This window comes from Exophiala xenobiotica, assembly GCF_000835505.1.
Source record: "Exophiala xenobiotica strain CBS 118157 unplaced genomic scaffold supercont1.2, whole genome shotgun sequence".
Lineage (NCBI taxonomy): Eukaryota > Fungi > Ascomycota > Eurotiomycetes > Chaetothyriales > Herpotrichiellaceae > Exophiala > Exophiala xenobiotica.
The window spans coordinates 4,581,950-4,599,556 of record NW_013562493.1 but is presented as its reverse complement, the minus strand read 5'-3'; the positions used below and the strand labels follow the sequence as shown (position 1 = coordinate 4,599,556).

Genomic DNA, 17,607 nt, shown 5'->3' with positions numbered 1-17,607 from the left:
TAACTTCCGCTTCCTCAACCACGCACCAGAATCGCTTCACCACTCACCACCATGCAACACCTATAATTGTTGTCACTCCCTTTGTCTCTGCCAGCATTTCCCAATGCTCTTCCACAAATGTAGCCAATTTCGCTCGTGGCTCGTTCTCAGCTCCGACCGCGTACACTCCTAAAGTCAACAACCCCGCCTCCCTGCGCATCTGCTGAACGAAAATCATGCCTACCTCTACTGTATGGCGCCTCTCCGAAGACCCTCAGAGACCTCGAGGAGTCAGCCCTATACGGCCCCAAGCCGATTCAATCGAAAGACTTTCTCCTGAACCGATCCTCCCACCCTCCACCGTCGCCGAACCTTCGACTCTGCCTCAGACCTCATACGAGAATGGCTACTCGTTAAGCGGACTCGGGCTGTCCGACGCGGGAATATCAGATAATACAGGAACTACGTTACAACCAGACCACTTATACTATGATCAAGATGGTGCCGCCCACGTCGGTGCTCGAGTCGTCGGCGGAGCGACTACACACAATAGCCTACCTTCGCAAGACCTCCCGGACTGGTTATCGAGAAATCCTAAACTCATTCAAGAGACTCGAAACTCCCGAGCGAAAGGCCACACACGCTCCGGTTCAACCATTGATGATCTCGCCAGTGCTGCCATTGCCACCAGTCCTGGCACGGTCAACGCAGCCTCTCCCTCCTTTTCCGTACGAAGTCCTTACTCTGCGACGCGACCATCTACCTCCTATATCCAGCGATATAGCTACGAGGAGCTCTCCAGTGGGCCTCCAGCGAAACGAATCAAATCTGAGCGGATTCCCAACCTTGAATGGTCGCCGCGACCAAACAGACCGAAAACCAGCGGTTACGAAACGCCAGAAGACATAACACATGAAGATGCTTGGCTCTTGCTCAGTCTGAAAAATGAAGTCAACTTCAAGCGTAAGACTCCGTCACTTCAACCAGCAACTCTTCATAAACAGGCGTATTCACCGCCTCCATCGCGGCAGACTTTAGGAGATTGGAATATTCAGGAGACTCCTGCTGCGCAGGCACAACCATACCAGAGCCCGGAAAGAGAGTTGATAGACTCGGCGCTTGCACCGAACAAGGAGACTACAAAGGCGGTAGATGCTGACCCTGGCCACATCTCGATGCCAGGGACAGACAACCTTCCAGTTCAACCACCAGACTTCTCGAAGCAAGGTACCGCATCCACCGAGGCTACCGATGGGACTCTCCCACAAAATCCCGATACGCAGCTCGCCCTCGGTCCTACATCGCCATCGACTGTGCTTAATCAGAAGCAGAAAAGGATACGACCAGAGAAACAACAGGATACGTGTGCTGGATGCCATCGTCTCCAGCCAGAAGCTACAAATGAAGAAGACATCGAGATTACCTGGATACAGTGCGGTCCCTGCGAGCTGTGGTTCCACGAGAAGTGCGCAGGGTTCAGAACAAAAGCAGAGGCCAGAGGTGTAGACAAATACATCTGCAAGGACTGTGAACCTTCCCATGGAAAGACCACTTATGTGCGCAAGTCTTCCCGCCAAAGAACTGCCGTTGACTATGTGAATCTTAATCAGGGCGTGGTCAAGTCTTCTGATGATACTCACACCCATCACTACATACAACCGATCAAGGAGGGAAAGATCGCTATTTTGACGGATGACTTTGCACGAATCCGGCCAGAGCTCCTCACGGTAGAGTTCATGGAGAGCGTTGATGGAATGAAGCGACCTTTTGTGGTTCCATCATGTTGGAACCCCCGATTCGGCGCAAATCGTCCAAGAAGCCCAAAGCCCGAATCTGAGACTGCCACCTCTGTGCTCATCAATGGAGAGGGTGACTCGGTAGTCCGGGAGATGACACCCACTCTCGAACCAGCAGATGAAGAAGTCATTGACTGTGATCAAGATTTACTCGACATGGTAATTCCACGCCATCTGACCGTTCGAAAAGTGGCAGAGCTTTACGGACCACACGAGCATGTCCCTGTCATTGATGTCAAAACACAAGAAACGAAGGGACAATGGACTCTAGGAGAATGGGCAGACTACTACGAAAAGCAAGGCGAGAAACCAATTCGAAATGTCATCAGCCTGGAAGTCTCCCACAGTCCTCTCGGCAAGCTTCTACGACGTCCCAGGGTTGTTCGAGAGCTTGATCTTGAAGACACCGTCTGGCATGTCGACCCGGAAACACGAGCCAAGAAGCGACCTGTCCAGTTTTATTGCCTGATGTCTGTTGCTGACAGCTATACCGACTTCCACATCGATTTCGGAGGCTCGTCTGTCTATTACCACATCCTGAAGGGGACGAAAACCTTCTTTTTCATTCCGCCGGAAGACAAATACCTCAAAAAGTACGAAGAATGGTGTAACTCAGACTCACAGAACGAGACATGGCTGGGAGATCTTTGTGGCGGAAATGTCACAAGAGTCGATCTTCACGAAGGAGATACGGCTTTCATCCCTGCCGGCTGGATCCATTCTGTTTGGACACCAGAAGACAGCCTTGTCATTGGAGGCAACTTTCTTACCCGAATCGACTATGAAACCCAACTCAAGGTCTTCAACGTTGAAAAGGCAACAAAAGTCGCCGCCAAATTTCGATATCCCTTCTTCCAAAAGGTCATGTGGTATGCCTTGATGAAATATCTCGATGAGGATCCCGTGCCAGAGGAAGTGGTCGAAGACTTTCGGGAAGACCCTGATCATACCTTCTTGCGCGCAAATCCTGTATGGCATGAAATTGGTCATTTGGAAAACACTGCAGAACCCGGACATCCGGCCTATAATTCTAGATATTACCCCAAAGCAGAAGTTTCAGGATGGCCTTCACTAAGGGATTACCTCTACCGGACTGCTCGAGTACATGCCGGCTTGCCTGTTGCTGACATCAACAAGAAGCAAATCGAAGCGGTCAAAAACTCTATCCCAAAAGAATGCAGCGAACCCTTAGTCATGATCAAACTGTTCGCCATCTGGATTGCATGGAAGACTGGGAATGTGGCAGCTCCTGAATGGGTACACTCTGATGGCCCTTTGGAAGTCGAACAAATTGAAAAGATCAGGAAACCCGACAATTATCGTCTCCCCGGAGAACGTACTTCGGCACGCAAGGCAGCTCAGGCTCAAGCACAAGCGCAGAGCCCTCCTCCTGCTATCAGTGTCGTTGTTCCTGCGAAACAGACTGCGAAGCTTGGTTCCAAAGGCAATGGGAGCAAGTCAGCTTGTGAGAGCTGCAGAAAGCGCCGAATAAAATGCAAGCACAAGTCAGGCAGCGAAACTCCAACAAGACCTGCTCCTGAGATCCGACCACGGAGCTTCTCGAATGGTGCTCTTCCGGTCAAAGGAGGCCTATTGAATGGAAATGTCGAACAGTATCCAGCCTTGGATACGCCGGGGAATGGGTCAGACCCGAACGACCCGCAGTCGTCCAAGAAGGGAAGGACTAAAGCTTGTGAAGAATGTCGGAAGAGCAAGGTCAGTGATCCATGGAACTTGAATCTGTCAGCTACTTACGACTTCTAGCGGCGATGCGTGCATGATGAATATGGCCGTGTCGATCCTGCGAAGGCTGCAGAACCATCAAAGCCTCGTGGATCGTCCAGCTCAAAACGCCCGTCTCGACCCAGTGACGAGAATGGACCCAACAAACGTGCAAAGACATCCGATGATGCGTTGGACGACTTGATTGATCCAGCGCTCACAAATGGCGATACTGCTGTTTTTGGCGCAGAGGCAGTAGAGGAGAGTTTCCATACGCCGGGGCCGTTTATGGACAATGATCATGACGACTCTGAGGACGCTATCCCTATGTTGAATGGACGGACCGATCCCCAGCTAACCGACGATGACGGTCCTGACACGCCACCGGTCGATCCGGCATTCACCGCGATTGCGGTCGAAACAGCCGAAACAGTTGATATCAAGATGGAGCATGACCAAGCCGACACTATCGTGGTCGGCGGCGATGTCACGGAATCCGTAGCCTCGAGACACGATAGCGCATTTGCCACTCCTGTCCCCATCAAGAATGGATCATCTGTCAACGGAGACCATTCAGCAATAGCCACTTCGACTCCAGGATCGAGGCAATCTTCTAGGCAGCACAAACAAGTGGAGAGATACACGCCAGAGGACAAAAGGTCACCAAGCAAAACATACCCGAAGCCCCCGAGAAGCGACAGACGTGGGTCCAGTGCTGCGAGTGCACAAACTGCGATGATGAGTGAGAAAAGCCGGAGATCGTCAAGCCATACTTCCTCGACCCTACATCAGATGGCAAGAGTAGGAATGCTGGCCGGACATAGTGCGTCTATCGAAGCTTCCGCCCGACCCAATAGTAGCGGGAGTACAGCGGAAAGTGATGTGGATGCAGACGAGAGATTCGCTCGAGACTTGCAGGCAGCGGAGAACGGACTGAGGCGACGGACGAGTATGAGAGCATAAAGTCCTGGTGCGCGTCGACTCAGACCAGTCGGCAGCCGGGCATGTCTGTTATGATGTTATGATAGGAAAGAAGAACGGGCGTTTATGGATGAGGAGAGCAGGCTCTTGCAAACTGGCAAAAGGATATCGCTCGTCATCTTCTGGATGGTCCTCAGGTGGTTGATACAAGGATTGATCTTTCATGGTTTTTGTTCTTTCTAATACCCAGATAGTATCATCGGTCCTTTGGAGAGGACTGTCAAGCATGGGCTTGGCGAGCCGTAAAGACCTCCGGGACAATGAGATTGTAAATCCTCTACAATGGCAACTATACAAGCACTTGCGGTGGATTTGGAATGTCCCATGGACTTCAATACAATCGCGCGTCAATCGTGTGCCATGGTTGGTTCTGCGGAAGATGTCGATTAAGAAGTCCTTTTCATCTCCAAGTATCAATGCTTTGCTAGAGGTTTTTAACTCGAACCGATCTGTCTTGTGCTGCAGCCCCTCGCAAAACATGTTCTCGGCCGCGGTGAGCAACAGGTTCGAGCATGTGTCTTTCGCACCCATGAATTAACAATGTAGAAACTCCGTATGTTGAAGCCATTCGTCCTCGCATCCACTCCAAACGCTTGACCATTCCCCTTCGGATGTTGAGGGACATAACTGTAGGTGATCACGACGTCCATGCTCCCCGTTTCTCACATGAAATTACACACCAACGCAACTGTACGCCCCTTCTCACATATGACGATCCTTATCCAACCAGCGCGCCAGGCCAGCCGTGCCATAAAGATTTCTCCATTCCCCGCCTTCTTCCTCGACATACTCGGCCACAAACTCGGCCGTCTCATTCGCTCTTTGTTGAACGGCATGCGAGGCCTCCTCGACCCTCTCACCCGCCCTGGCCATGGCGAGATTGTAATATTCGACACTCGCTCTGGCCTTGGCGGACAGTCTGTTCGCGCCTCTCTTCGTCTTCCGCTGATACCGGCCGACGATGATGGAGGTGATGTAGTACGCTCGCACCAAGAATCGCTGGATGGCCTGCTTTACCAGCATCGTGAGGCCGTGCGAGAAGAAGGCGCGTAGAATCTCGAGATGTAAGCCTTCGTACAGTGAAGTTAGGCCCTCGGTTTGCGCGATGGCGAGCACTGTGCTGAAAATGGTCGCCCGGGCGGCGCGGCGGCCTTGTTTGCTTGGGATGTCGTCGTCGACAACCTTCCTTTCGGTCTCGGCGTCGTCGTCGGATGATCGTGACGACGGTGATGATGATTTGGCGCCTCCGGCTTGTAAGCGCGCCTTGGCCAGGCTGAATGGGTATGTGATGCTACTTGCGGTCGCTTTGGAGATTGCGGAGAGGAGGAATGTCAGGGATGGTGGTGGATGGGCACGCCGGTGACGGGGGAGAAGGACCCTTTTCAGCGTTTCAAAGAGGAAGAATGTGATGCTCGGGTTCAGTGTCAAAACCAGACTGGCTGAGTAGCCGGACCAGAAGCCCGGCAAGCCTCTTTCTGAGAGGATGTCCTGGATGATTTGATTGGTATTGGGGACCCTGAACTCTCCTTTTGGATTGCTGTTCGTATCTACATCTTTCGAAGCAAGAAGTGCGGCGGCTTGTTTACGGGTCACGACATTCGCAATGGGTGTTGTTGCGAGTTTGGTCAGACTGCCGGCGAGGAAGCCTACGGATAGTTCTTCGAGAGCAGGCAGAGAATGAGCGCTTGCGTGAGTCGCGAGTCTGCGGTTGCGGAAATAGCTGTACAGCAGGAAGAAGATGAAGGAGTCGGCGATGGTTTTGGCGGTGTCTTGTGCGAGGCCAGTAAAGAGTCCGGCGATACCGCCTTCCTTGGTGTAGATCTTTTGAACAGCATCGGTGAAGGATTTGTACTCGGTGTCGGAAGGGTGAGATTGATCTTTACCACGTAGTTGGCGTTGGATCTGGAGGCGTGTTATGATCAGGTCGATGGGATAGAGAGCCGCATTGGATATGGAGGCGCCGATGGAGCCAGAAATCGCATGCCCTAGGGCTTCAAGGAGGGCGGCGTTAGGGGAAGAGGATCGAGGGCGCTGCGAGTCCTCTTTGACTTTGTGGTAGAGCTCGAAGGCGTCCTGAAACGATGGTTGGTATGGTTAGTTGAGAATCTGGGGAAGAGCGATGCCAGAGATGAACACGTACCAATTGACTGTTATAAGGGTATGTGTCGGACATGGTAGCGGACAGGCTTTCGCATCATCGCGCAAGGGACAGAATCGATGAAGGATGGTGAGACGAGTTGACAGCGAGGACAGACGTTGAAGAGAGGAGAAGTACAGCGTCGAAATGACAACATCGCATTGACGCGCTTCAGTGTTCGTACCCCACATTCTCGGCCTCGTACCGAGCAGGTGGGTGAATGGCAGGGGTGCATAGTATACACGGTATGGAAATCATAGGTATATGAGGGCATTATGTTCATTAGATCCGCTCGCTCATCGATATGCAACTCGCTGGCCTCCTCTTTTTTCCATCTTGGCTTGCCGCTTGCTCTGCGATGCACTACCTTCTCCCTCTCCGCCTCCTCCGCCTCCTCCGCCAGCGCCAGACATCCCGCTTAGCATGCCCTTGAGTCCGCTCGCGGTAGTGACAGCGGCGTAGATGGCATATCCAGGAACAACGAGGTACAGCCACCAAGCTCGATTGCCCAATATAATCACCAGGATCACGTTGATCCAGGTCCAGTAGAGGACATCCCACATGAACTCAGTCAGACCTTCAGCATCAAGATCTTCACCTCCACTTCGTATCGTCCCATCGGCAGCGTAAGTAGGTCGAGCAACGCGGTCGAGGTAGAATTCAATGATGGCTCCTGGAAGGGAGAAACAAACGTAGCTTTTTAGGGAGAGCGAACGACGGAACGTGAAGCGTGAAAGGAGGAAGACTGAGTTGATGGCTAGAGTGATGAGATGCGTCTGTTGGAGACGGGCGGCGTTACGGACGGTTAGATTTTTGGCTGCTTTCTGGAGAATCATAAGAATTGGTATCTGAAGGCTTGAAGGGATTGTACTTTGGCCATGGTGAGAAGTTGCTGTCTTATGCAATGGGCAGTCGTGTGCTCAATCCCGAGAGGGCTGAGGCGCGACAATACCCTAGCTGAGTGAAGTGCCTTTGTTGCAAGCAGCAGGAATAAGCTGACAACGGAATGCTGATGGTGACTGAGGCCAGGAAAGAGCCACTTCTGGACTTAAAGAGCAATTGATAAAGTGGATTGAAATTCAGTAAAACACATTCCCCGCCGCCACAATCAATTGATGGTGTTTTCCTTTCCAGCCACATTTTATGTGTAGCGCAGCGCAGGCCAGCAACGGACCATCCCGCCTTCTCTGCCAAAACAACACCAGCACTCGACATTGTAACCGCTCGGATCTATTCATACTCGACATTAGCCTTGCCTAACGTTAATATTACTCTGGTGTTATCCTCGTGCTGAGAGTCTCCAACACCTCTAATCGACCTCATGAGTTGATCATCTCGACCGCGGTGCTTTGTTTTGGACACTGACACCATCCGTCATTCATGTCCTCCCAACCGCCTTCTTCACCTCTGGTCGCCCATTGAGGCAATTACCAATCCTCTCATACCCTCCTATCACATTCCCTTCCGCTTCCATGCACTCATGGCGCCTACCGTTGCACACATCGCGGGCCAGCTGCGGCAGTTGGTCTATTATCACCTCGATAACAACCTCTTAAAGAACGCTCTGTTCCTCGCTGCTCGATTACTAGCCTACGAACCCAGATCCGCTGAAGCCGCCTACCTGTTGTCATATTGCCAGTACCAGTCTGGTTTCGTGAAAGCTGCTTGGGACACAAGCCGATCTGCTGGTCTGAGAGGTTCACACCTTGGATGCAGCTATATCTTTGCACAGGCCTCCCTCGAGCTGGGTCGCTACGTCGATGGACTGACGGCACTGGATAAGAGTAAACAACTATGGCACAATCGGAATACTTGGGGTCAACACAACGAGACCAGGCGCCAACATCTGCCAGACGCTGCGGCAGTCCTGTGTCTCAAGGGAAAACTGTGGAAGGCCCACAAGAACATCGATCAGGCCGTGGAATCGTGGGCGGCGGCGCTTAAGCTGAATCCGTTCATGTGGGATGCATTTGCAGGACTGTCCGAGTCGGGTGCAAAGGTCAGCGTTCCAAACATTTACAAAATGTCCGCCGAGGTGATAGCCGCTACACATCTGGCGCAACAACAAACAGCAAAGGTAGAAACGGCGGGTGGCACTGAGAAGGTTCCGACATCTAGTCATGTTCCTCAAACGGAGCGAAATCAGGGGTCTCAAGATCCCTTCGTCTCGTCACACAAAGCGAATGGAAACAATTCTGTTCTCTGGGAGAAGTTGAACGGTAGTAAGATCAGTGTCAACACAGCAAGCACTATCTTGGACGAAGAGGGCCTGAATACTCCATCGACGGAACCAGAAGCGGAAGAAGCTGTATTGAATGGAGCGCCCATTAACCAATTTCACGACCCACCCCCAGCTCCTGTCCGGAAAGTGAAGAGTGCAGCAGAAGTTCCTGCAGACCCTCCTCCAAGGTGGAAGACTGGGTCATCCCGGGTGAGAGCAAAGGCCAAGGGTCCTACTGACGATACCACGGTATTGCAGGACCCACCTCCACCAGCCGCGCCTTCTAAGAGAACGGTCTCGGGGCAGCCTACCTCCACGAATCACACAGCCACCTCAGTCGCAGAAGGGACGAGAAGGAGTAACCGGCTGCTCAATACTACAAGACAGCCGAGCGCAAGCAGCACAGCCGGAAGCAAGATATCGTCCTTGGCGAACACCCTTGGCCTTCGGGAAGGACGAGATATCAAGAAAGCAAAAGCGCCGGCTGTGAGAGCTAGGACAGCAAACACTTCAACCGTAGGAAGAGTAGTCAGTGGCAACCGGACGAGGACTGGTTCTGCCGATGCAATGGACGTCGATAGCAAGGAGCAGAAATCGACAAACATACCACCAGTGCCACCTCTACCGAATGCCCGCCTTCGAGCAGAGTCAATTGCTACAAAAGAGCTCGAGGCCATCCAGACACTACTCGACCTCTTTGGACGACTCGCATCGGCTCAGTTGTGTTTAGCCAACTACGACTGCCAGACAGCCATCCAAATCTACAACTCTTTACCGTCTGCACAACGCGAAACCCCGTATGTCCTGGCCCAAATTGGCAAAGCATACTATGAGCAAGCCCAGTACGTGGAGGCCGACAAGTTCTTTGTTCGAGTGCGACAGCTTGCGCCTACTCGTCTAGAAGATATGGAGATATACTCCACGGTCCTGTGGCACCTGAAGAACGAAATTGAACTAGCCAATCTGGCACACGAACTTATCGAGGTGGAAAGACTTTCACCTCAAGCTTGGTGTGCCATCGGCAATTCGTTCTCACTCCAACGCGAACACGAACACGCGTTGAAATGCTTCAGGCGGTCAACACAACTTGACCCTCAGTTCGCCTACGGATTCACACTGCAAGGCCATGAATATATTTCGAACGAGGAGTTTGAAAAGGCGCTGGAAGCGTACAGGGCCGCCATAGCCGCCGATGGTAGACATTACAACGCCTGGTATGGTCTCGGCAAAGTGTATGAAAAGATGGGCAAGTGGTCCATCGCGGAGCAGCATTATCGAACAGCTGCCAAAATTAACCCGACGAACGCGGTACTGATCTGTTGTATTGGCTTGGTCCTCGAGAGGCTCAAAGAGCCGGAGAAGGCGCTGCAGATGTACACTCGCGCATGCGCCTTGGCTCCCAACAGCGCACTCGGCCGGTTCAAGAAGGCCAGATGTCTGATGAGTTTGGGCAGGCCAAGGGACGCGTTGACAGAACTGCTTGTTTTAAGGGATGTGGCCCCTGATGAGGCGAATGTGTGGTTCTTGATGGGCAGGTTGTATAAAACCCTCCGAGAAAAAGCCAATGCTGTGAGGGCGTTTACCATGGCGTTGAATTTGGACCCGAAGGTATGTCTCATGATAACAGTGACTGCTGTGGCGGAATACTGACTCATTCGTCATAGGCTGCACAATTCATCAAGGATGCTATGGAGAGTCTGGATGATGAAGATGAGGACGGATATGACGAGGATGAAGATATGGATTGATGAGGTCTTACTGGGCATGATCATCCTTTCGAATGGAACGGTTGGGAGGGCATTCGCGGCATGATCATACTTGGTCTTTTTGGAATGAGTATTCGAACATATTATATGCGGCCTATGAAATTATTGGCCATATATTTCCATGCCATTGAGCAGGGAATGGTGTTCCTGATGCCTCCGCAACAGCCTATCATGGTCCCAGAAGCCTGGGGTGAAACGATGTGAATGCGCCATTTCCATGCCCTGGCCCTCCAACTGATTGAAAGTGATCAAGTATGACTGAGACGAGGCCATGTACCAATGACATAGCCGGGACCCGACTGCTTGAGAGCGACAAGCAAGATAAGCACGAGCATGAGGAGAAGCACCTCACTTACAATACTCCATTCGACAGGTGACAGCTTTAGCAAATCGACGTCTTTGGTCAGTATGGGTTCGATATCGACACCGCACTTTACTGGTACCCTCCTTGGGACTGCATCAGGAGTTCCGACACTCTGTAAGTGCAGAACGTGAGTGCAGAGCATGAGTTATTGGAAACTTGAGCACGGTATGGCACGGGCACTGCATTGCGTTGCGTTGCGTTGCGTTGCGTTGCGTTGCGTTGCGTTGCGTTCCATTTCATTTCATGTTCGACATTTTTGATATTTGCAAGACGTATTGGCATTGCACTGGAGAGTGGAGGTGGGAAAGGGAAAGGGAAAGGGAAAGAGAAAGACGGGAGAAAGGGAGAAGCATAGCTCAGCATAGCCCATTCACATCGCATGGGTTACGGGCGTTTTAGTTTTGGTTCTTCAATTCTGGCTTGATTTGCATTGGTATGGTTTGTTCTGGTCTGGTCTGGTCTGGTCTGATCCGGAGCCGGAAATGAGGGCCAAAGAACGAAAGCCCTTGAAAGTCTGGCAAGGAGAAATGGGACCACGAGGATGACGACCTCTCGCAAGCTGAGGGACGCTGAGGGCGTTGAGGCAAAACAGCGCTGGACTACCACGGGTGATTGTCATTGAGGATGAGAGGATGAGATTGGAACGACCGACCGAAGTCAACTCAATTTAGGCCATTATCGGCGTTGACCGAGGTGGGTGGGTGCGGATTTGAAGTCGGCTCGAGTGCGCGCGCGTCGAGTAGCGAGTAGTCGGATACCTAGGTGCTCCGGATGGGATTGAAGGTTGGCGGCGGTTGAGATGGGGAAGTTGAGGAGGGTGGGAGGGAATCAAAGGTTCATCCGCTGGGAGGCGGTTGGATCAGCAATGGTCATCGCACATGTGTTAGTGTATGTACTCTCGTCAGTACCATAGAGAAGACCGGTAGAATGTCACCGTGGTTCGTCTTCCTCTGAACTCCCGCCATGAATGAATGCAGTATCATGCATCGCGTCGATAACAACATCCCATACCAACTCATTTCTCGCAACGTTCGTGTTGTTGCCAATTTGGCAGAGTACGTTGGGGTTCATGTCATCCTAATTAGAGTGGTTGGTACATAATGTCGGCTATCATATACTCAAGGAAAAGCAAAAGCAAGATAGGTATCATTCCGAGCACACACAGCAAAGCCACAAACGCAGAGTAAAGCATTCTCGAGGAGCCCACGCTGCCTGCTTGTCGCAAGTTACGACAAATCAAAATAAGATATCAACATGCCCAACCTTCCCCTTCGAATGGTGTATCGGTGGGAAAAGTCATCTCATCTTCACATCCTCAATCAGTTCATAAGGCGCATCATTTGCTTTTGGCAACTTCACCAGCTTTGTCTTGTGCGGACTGGCCGCTCACAACTCATCCCTCACATACTGAGTAGCGCTGCTCACCGTGCTGCTCACAGCACTTGCCATCTCGTCAACACTGCTGCTGACGGCATCAGCGACACTCGCACCACTTGCTCCGGCACCGCTTGCCATAGCCGCGATAGCCATCCTGGCGCTCTCCACAGCTTCGGCGATACGTGACTGGGCACTCTCCATTGCGCTCTGCTCAGGTCCATAGACGGCCTCTGACACCTTTGACCTCATGCCATCGGCCATACTGGCTGCTTGACCCGGCATGTCTCCAACCACGGAAGCGGCAGCTGAGATACTGTCTCCAACAACAGACGAGACAGAAGAGTAGGTATCTGCCGCCGCACTCGTGACGGACTCGACTGTACCTGTTGGTGTGCCGTAGATGGCCACAGAGATAGCACCTTGTGCGCTCTTTGCCATATCACCGAACGAGGACTGCGCAGCTTCGGCGTATCCGACCTGGGTTCCATAGATAGCTTCACTGACAGCAGCACTGGCTGAAGAGTACGAGTCGGCAGCGGCAGAAGTGGCTTGTTCGACTGTTCCCTTCGTCGTGCCGTACATTTGTGCACTTGCTGCATCGACGGCCGCGTTGAGCTGTTCGGTGACCGTGTCAATGATCGACGATACTTCCGGGGGTGGTGTGAAGTAGGAACTTGCAACAGATGACACGGATGAGGCCATCGAAGATGCAGAGTCGTAAGCATCGTTGGCTAGACTGCTGGCAGAAGCGTAGCCAGTGTAGTAGGCTGAGCTGAGTCGGTTCATGACGGATTCGGTGAAATCGGGTTCTTTGCCGACAATCAATTCAGAAACATAAGACTGAATGATGACATATTTGTCCCCGGCGAGATTGGTTACTTGTGCCGAGTAGTCGCCAGCTTGACTAACCCATTCATCGTAGAATGGTCTTGGAGTACCATATACTTGCTCGCTTGCTTTGGAAACAAGAGCTTCCCAATTTTGAGAAGCTACGCTTGACATGGATTCGATTGAGCCTGTGGGTGCACCGTAGATTGCGGTGCTGGCGGCAACGCTGGCGGAAGATAGTGAGGACGACGCGGCGGAAATGGCTGCTTCGTATTGGGAAGAGATGCTGTCAAGGACACCCTGCGAAGGTCCTTTTTTGCCGCCAGCCGCCGAAGATGCCGAGTCAAGCATTGCTGACATGTGTGACGCAGCAGCAGATGAAGCCGCAATATAGGACGAAGACGCTCCATCCAGGGCACTCTGATAGAAGGGAGCGGGCGTACCATACACGGCTGTGCTGGCGGCATAGGAAGCTGACGATAGCGAGGAAGACGCAGCCTCGACAGCACTAGAATATGAAGCTAGAGCCTCGTCTAGTGCGCTTTGTGCTGGGGTAGCTGCTGAGTTGATCGATGATCGGTACGACTCAAGGCTGGCGGCCGCTGCAGCCGAGGCTGCGGAATATTGGGAAGCAGCTGCATTGATGAGACTCTGGTATGCTGGGACAGGAGTTCCATACACTGCAGCCGACGCAGCACTTGACATACTGCTCAGAACAGGAGTGGGAGTACCATATATGGCGCTAGAAGCAGCTTTGACAAAATCGTCATATTGTTCATGTGCCATGCCGATAGCAGCGTAGTAATTCTTCTGAGCCTCTTTGAGGTATCGCTCATGTGCTGGAGCTGGGGTGGCGCCCACGGCGACCTTAGCCCTCGAGTATTGCGCTGAGGCCGCGGCCAATGAGTCTTGCAAGGCAGAAGAGGCCATTGCGGTGACAGAGCGAAGCGGATTGGTTGTTGGAAGGGCGCTGGCGGTTACTTTATGCACTGCAGAGCGAGCAGATTCAAGTCTGCTGTTGGCAGCAGCAGTCGCACCAGAATATGCTGACTCGATGGAGGATAGCATTTCTTCATGAATTGGCTTTGGTGTTCCCGAGATCTGTTTTGAGGCAGCAGACTTCGCAGCATTGTAGTTCTCCTCAGCCCTGCTCATGGCCTGGCTGTACAAAGAGCTGGCTTGCTGAAGTATCGAGTCAGTGACAGGTGCAGGGGTGCCATAGATGGCAGCACTTGCAGCTGCAACAGCTTGATTATATTGCTCGGATGCCACACTAGCAATACTTTCTGCAGTTCCCTGAGGAGCACCGTATATCACGCTCGATGCGGCTGCAAGAGCACTTGCATACTGATCGCTTGCGACCGATGTGATGCTTTCAACAGTCCCCTGTTGAGTACCGTAGATAGCCTCAGAGACTGCTCGTGTGACTTCAGCATACCGATCTCCAGCGTCATTGACAACGCTTTGAACTTTCTCTGAAAAGCTTGATGCAGTGTCGTCGTCAAAGACGTCGTCCAGGATAGGCTTGGTACCCTTGACTTCCTGCGCCATAGCTCCAGCGAAAACCTTGGCTGAGACCTGGCTGGTAGCCGAATCTGCTACAGAGGACAATGAGCTAGCCATCTCTTCGGCTGCTGAGCTTGCCGAGGAAAGAGAGTCTGTCGAAGGGCTGACGACCGAGTCTGTCAGCGACGACACCGAGCTTGCAATGACGCTGGTGGCTGAGCTGAAAGATTCTGGCATTCCATCGGTCAAGCTCGAGGCAGACTCTGATAACCGGGAAGCAAGTGATTCGGCAGTGCCAGTGCTAGCGCCAGCAACTACTGAAGAAGCAGATTCGTAAGCATCAGCTACCGATGAACTGGCCTGAGATGCTGCTGACTCAAGCGAACCGGTGCTGGAACGGCCAGCTGCGGATGATGCCGATGAGAGTGCTTCATCGGCTAATTCACTGAGCTTTGACGTGGCGGATTCCACGGTGCCCGTGCTGGTGCCGACGACCGCAGAAGAAGCAGATGAGACAGCACCAGCAACAGCTTCGCTCGCCTGAGACAAGGCAGAGCTGGCGGAACCGACTGCTTGTGAAGGAACGCCTTGAAGCTCCGATGCCAGGCTAGATGCTGCAGACACGGCTTCTGCTGGCATGCTCTTGGCCTCGAAGTCGTCGGTCGCATCTCGTGCTCGTAATTTCCATTGCGCAACACTCTTGAGTCTGACCAGTTCTTTTGCAGCATCTTCGGTTATTGCCATGCTCTCTTCCATGATTTGTCGAGCCGTAGAAATGGCCTTTACTGCTTCGGGACTTTCGGTCGCGACATTTTGAACTTCTTCTTTCCAATCGTCAAGCTGCTTTCGAACCGCATGGAATTTTGCCCAGTGCTTATAGGTGACACCTTCCATCCAAGCCCAGCGCATACCAACTTCTTGAAGCCCGAGATCTTTAATCTCATCCAGAACTTCCAGAGTGGAAGCAGAAGCGGCGGCCAAGCGCTGGGTCAGACCAGTCTCGAAATTCTGGGCCCAGTCGCGCACTTTTTGAGCACGATTCTTTATCTCAGCACCCGATGCACGGATTGAGCTCAGAATCTCCTCTGCTGCTTTCTTGACTTCCTCTGAGCTCGCATCTTCAGGGACTGCACCAACAACAGACTTGATCTTGGTCTTGACATTGTCAATCTCGTTTTCGACTGTTTTCTCGAGAGCTGTGGCTAAGCCTCGTCCGATCCCGTCTATGTCACTCTTGACAAGACTATTGACAATGGACGTGACTCGTTCGCGGAGATCGTCAGTGCCTTTGTCAGCCGCCACGGCAAATTTCTCTTGCCAGTTTTTGAGGTCTTCGGAGATCTGCTCCTCGGTTGCCCATGCATATGTCGGTCGTGGTGGTGGTGGCTCCACCGTAGATTGAGATTCTGCCACAGTAGTGGTCGTGGACGTCGTGGTTTCCTCGTCAGCATCAAACATTGCATAAACGTCGTCAACTGTTGCAGAGCCAGTAGGACTTGCAGAAGCCGTGGAGCTTGAATAGGTTTTGTCCACGTCGTCCATGGCAGCCTTCAATTTCCGCGACTCTCGATATTTGGCCACTCTCTCGTTGATCATGACGAGCTGTGGTCTTACATTGTCAATGTAAAGACCTTTCAAGAAAGGCCAGAATGTGCCATTTACAAAAATGACCACGTCTGACCAAGCATGTCGAGCCAGGGGATATGCAGTCGTGGAGACAAATCGCTGAGTAGTATTGTATGCATTGTCCAAGTGCGGCCTCGAATACTTCGCTGATGGCAGAAGGTAATGCTGGTACATGTGGTCTGCGGATTCGCGAGCGGTAGAGAAATAAGGAACAGTCACAGCGGTAACCTTGTCAACATAAGGAGCAAGATGGGCATGGTATAATCTTGCAGCATTTTGTTGTGCCAATTTGAGCTGAGGCACAGCGGACTTTTCCCATTGAGCGTCTAGATATTCCTTTGCAGTATCAATCTGAGGAGCAGCATATTTGTCGTAGTTGAGCCGCACGAAAATGGACGCAGGACGGACCAGACGTCTATTTGCCAATTCTGCGTACGGTTGAGCTTTCGCCACATAAGGAGCCGCATACTCGTCGTAGTATGGTTGTAGATGTGGTTGAGCATACGACTTGGCGCTGAGGTATGTCTGACATATTTGTGGAGAGGATTCGGTGAGTTTTTCGGGGGTTGAAGGACATCGGAAGATGATGGTCAGAAGGGCATACCAGATAGTAAGCCTATAAGTCGGTCAGAGGTGCGTACTGATAGTGTGATGACACTCCATACCTTGCAAGATTGTTGAACAGCCAAAATGTCCAACTTTGACGACGAGCACGAGATCTTCGGACCACTGGACCTACAGCATGTCCATTGGGTCTGTCCTTGACACTCTCTATGGGCCTGCCGTTCTCAGCCACCGCCATTGCAACGGGTGGTGTATTTCTGAATGGGAATCGTCTTCCACCAACTCACTCAGTGCAGCCACGGATCCACTGCAGATGAGATGAAGCGGCGACTGGTGGACCAGCTCTGAAGGAGAGTCCTTCGATTCAACCGGGAAAGGGAATTCAAGGAGGACAGAGGAGGACAATTAGGATACCGAGGACACGCTGTTGAGGATGGGAAGCGTGTTTGCTCCGTATCAGTGTCAGGACAAGGATTCTGGATAGTTCTGGATTGTGAAGCAGCTGTGGAGGTGTCGCAGCTTCAAACACGGATAACGGGGTGAGCCACAGACCAGGTTTAGGTTGCGTCAGAATCAAGTACTGGAAGATAGGTCGACGTCAGAGCATATGCGAGCCCGGCGATAAGTAAAGGCTGCCTGCGCCTCACCAGATAAAATACACATTGGTCTGACAGGAAACCCCATATCACAAAAGTACTGTACACGTCCTCTTCACGATTTGAGATGATGCTTTCCTGAGA

At 52.1% G+C, this 17,607-nt stretch overlaps 5 protein-coding genes across 5 annotated transcripts; 2 read left to right on the top strand and 3 right to left on the bottom strand.

Annotated features, from left to right (window-relative positions):
- Positions 1 to 26: 26 nt before the first annotated feature.
- On the top strand, positions 27 to 4,799 carry PV05_03932 (uncharacterized protein). Its single transcript, XM_013464615.1, has 2 exons — positions 27 to 3,491; positions 3,540 to 4,799. Exons 1-2 carry the CDS (start codon positions 216 to 218, stop codon positions 4,458 to 4,460), a joined length of 4,197 nt encoding a protein of 1,398 aa, XP_013320069.1. The 5' UTR covers positions 27 to 215; the 3' UTR covers positions 4,461 to 4,799.
- PV05_03931 (uncharacterized protein) lies at positions 4,718 to 6,767 on the bottom strand. The gene is made up of 2 exons (XM_013464614.1): positions 6,619 to 6,767; positions 4,718 to 6,551 (listed from the first exon to the last, which is right to left on the bottom strand). The coding sequence occupies exons 1-2, from the start codon at positions 6,649 to 6,651 to the stop codon at positions 5,181 to 5,183; spliced, it is 1,404 nt and encodes a 467-aa protein (XP_013320068.1). The 5' UTR covers positions 6,652 to 6,767; the 3' UTR covers positions 4,718 to 5,180.
- A 77-nt stretch (positions 6,768 to 6,844) lies between these two features.
- PV05_03930 (uncharacterized protein) lies at positions 6,845 to 7,712 on the bottom strand. The gene is made up of 2 exons (XM_013464613.1): positions 7,487 to 7,712; positions 6,845 to 7,439 (listed from the first exon to the last, which is right to left on the bottom strand). Exons 1-2 carry the CDS (start codon positions 7,493 to 7,495, stop codon positions 6,912 to 6,914), a joined length of 537 nt encoding a protein of 178 aa, XP_013320067.1. The 5' UTR covers positions 7,496 to 7,712; the 3' UTR covers positions 6,845 to 6,911.
- Positions 7,713 to 7,823: 111 nt separating this feature from the next.
- PV05_03929 (uncharacterized protein) lies at positions 7,824 to 11,167 on the top strand. The gene is made up of 2 exons (XM_013464612.1): positions 7,824 to 10,444; positions 10,501 to 11,167. Exons 1-2 carry the CDS (start codon positions 8,096 to 8,098, stop codon positions 10,582 to 10,584), a joined length of 2,433 nt encoding a protein of 810 aa, XP_013320066.1. The 5' UTR covers positions 7,824 to 8,095; the 3' UTR covers positions 10,585 to 11,167.
- A 761-nt stretch (positions 11,168 to 11,928) lies between these two features.
- On the bottom strand, positions 11,929 to 17,551 carry PV05_03928 (uncharacterized protein). The gene is made up of 2 exons (XM_013464611.1): positions 16,969 to 17,551; positions 11,929 to 16,919 (listed from the first exon to the last, which is right to left on the bottom strand). The coding sequence occupies exons 1-2, from the start codon at positions 17,103 to 17,105 to the stop codon at positions 12,353 to 12,355; spliced, it is 4,704 nt and encodes a 1,567-aa protein (XP_013320065.1). The 5' UTR covers positions 17,106 to 17,551; the 3' UTR covers positions 11,929 to 12,352.
- Positions 17,552 to 17,607: the final 56 nt, after the last annotated feature.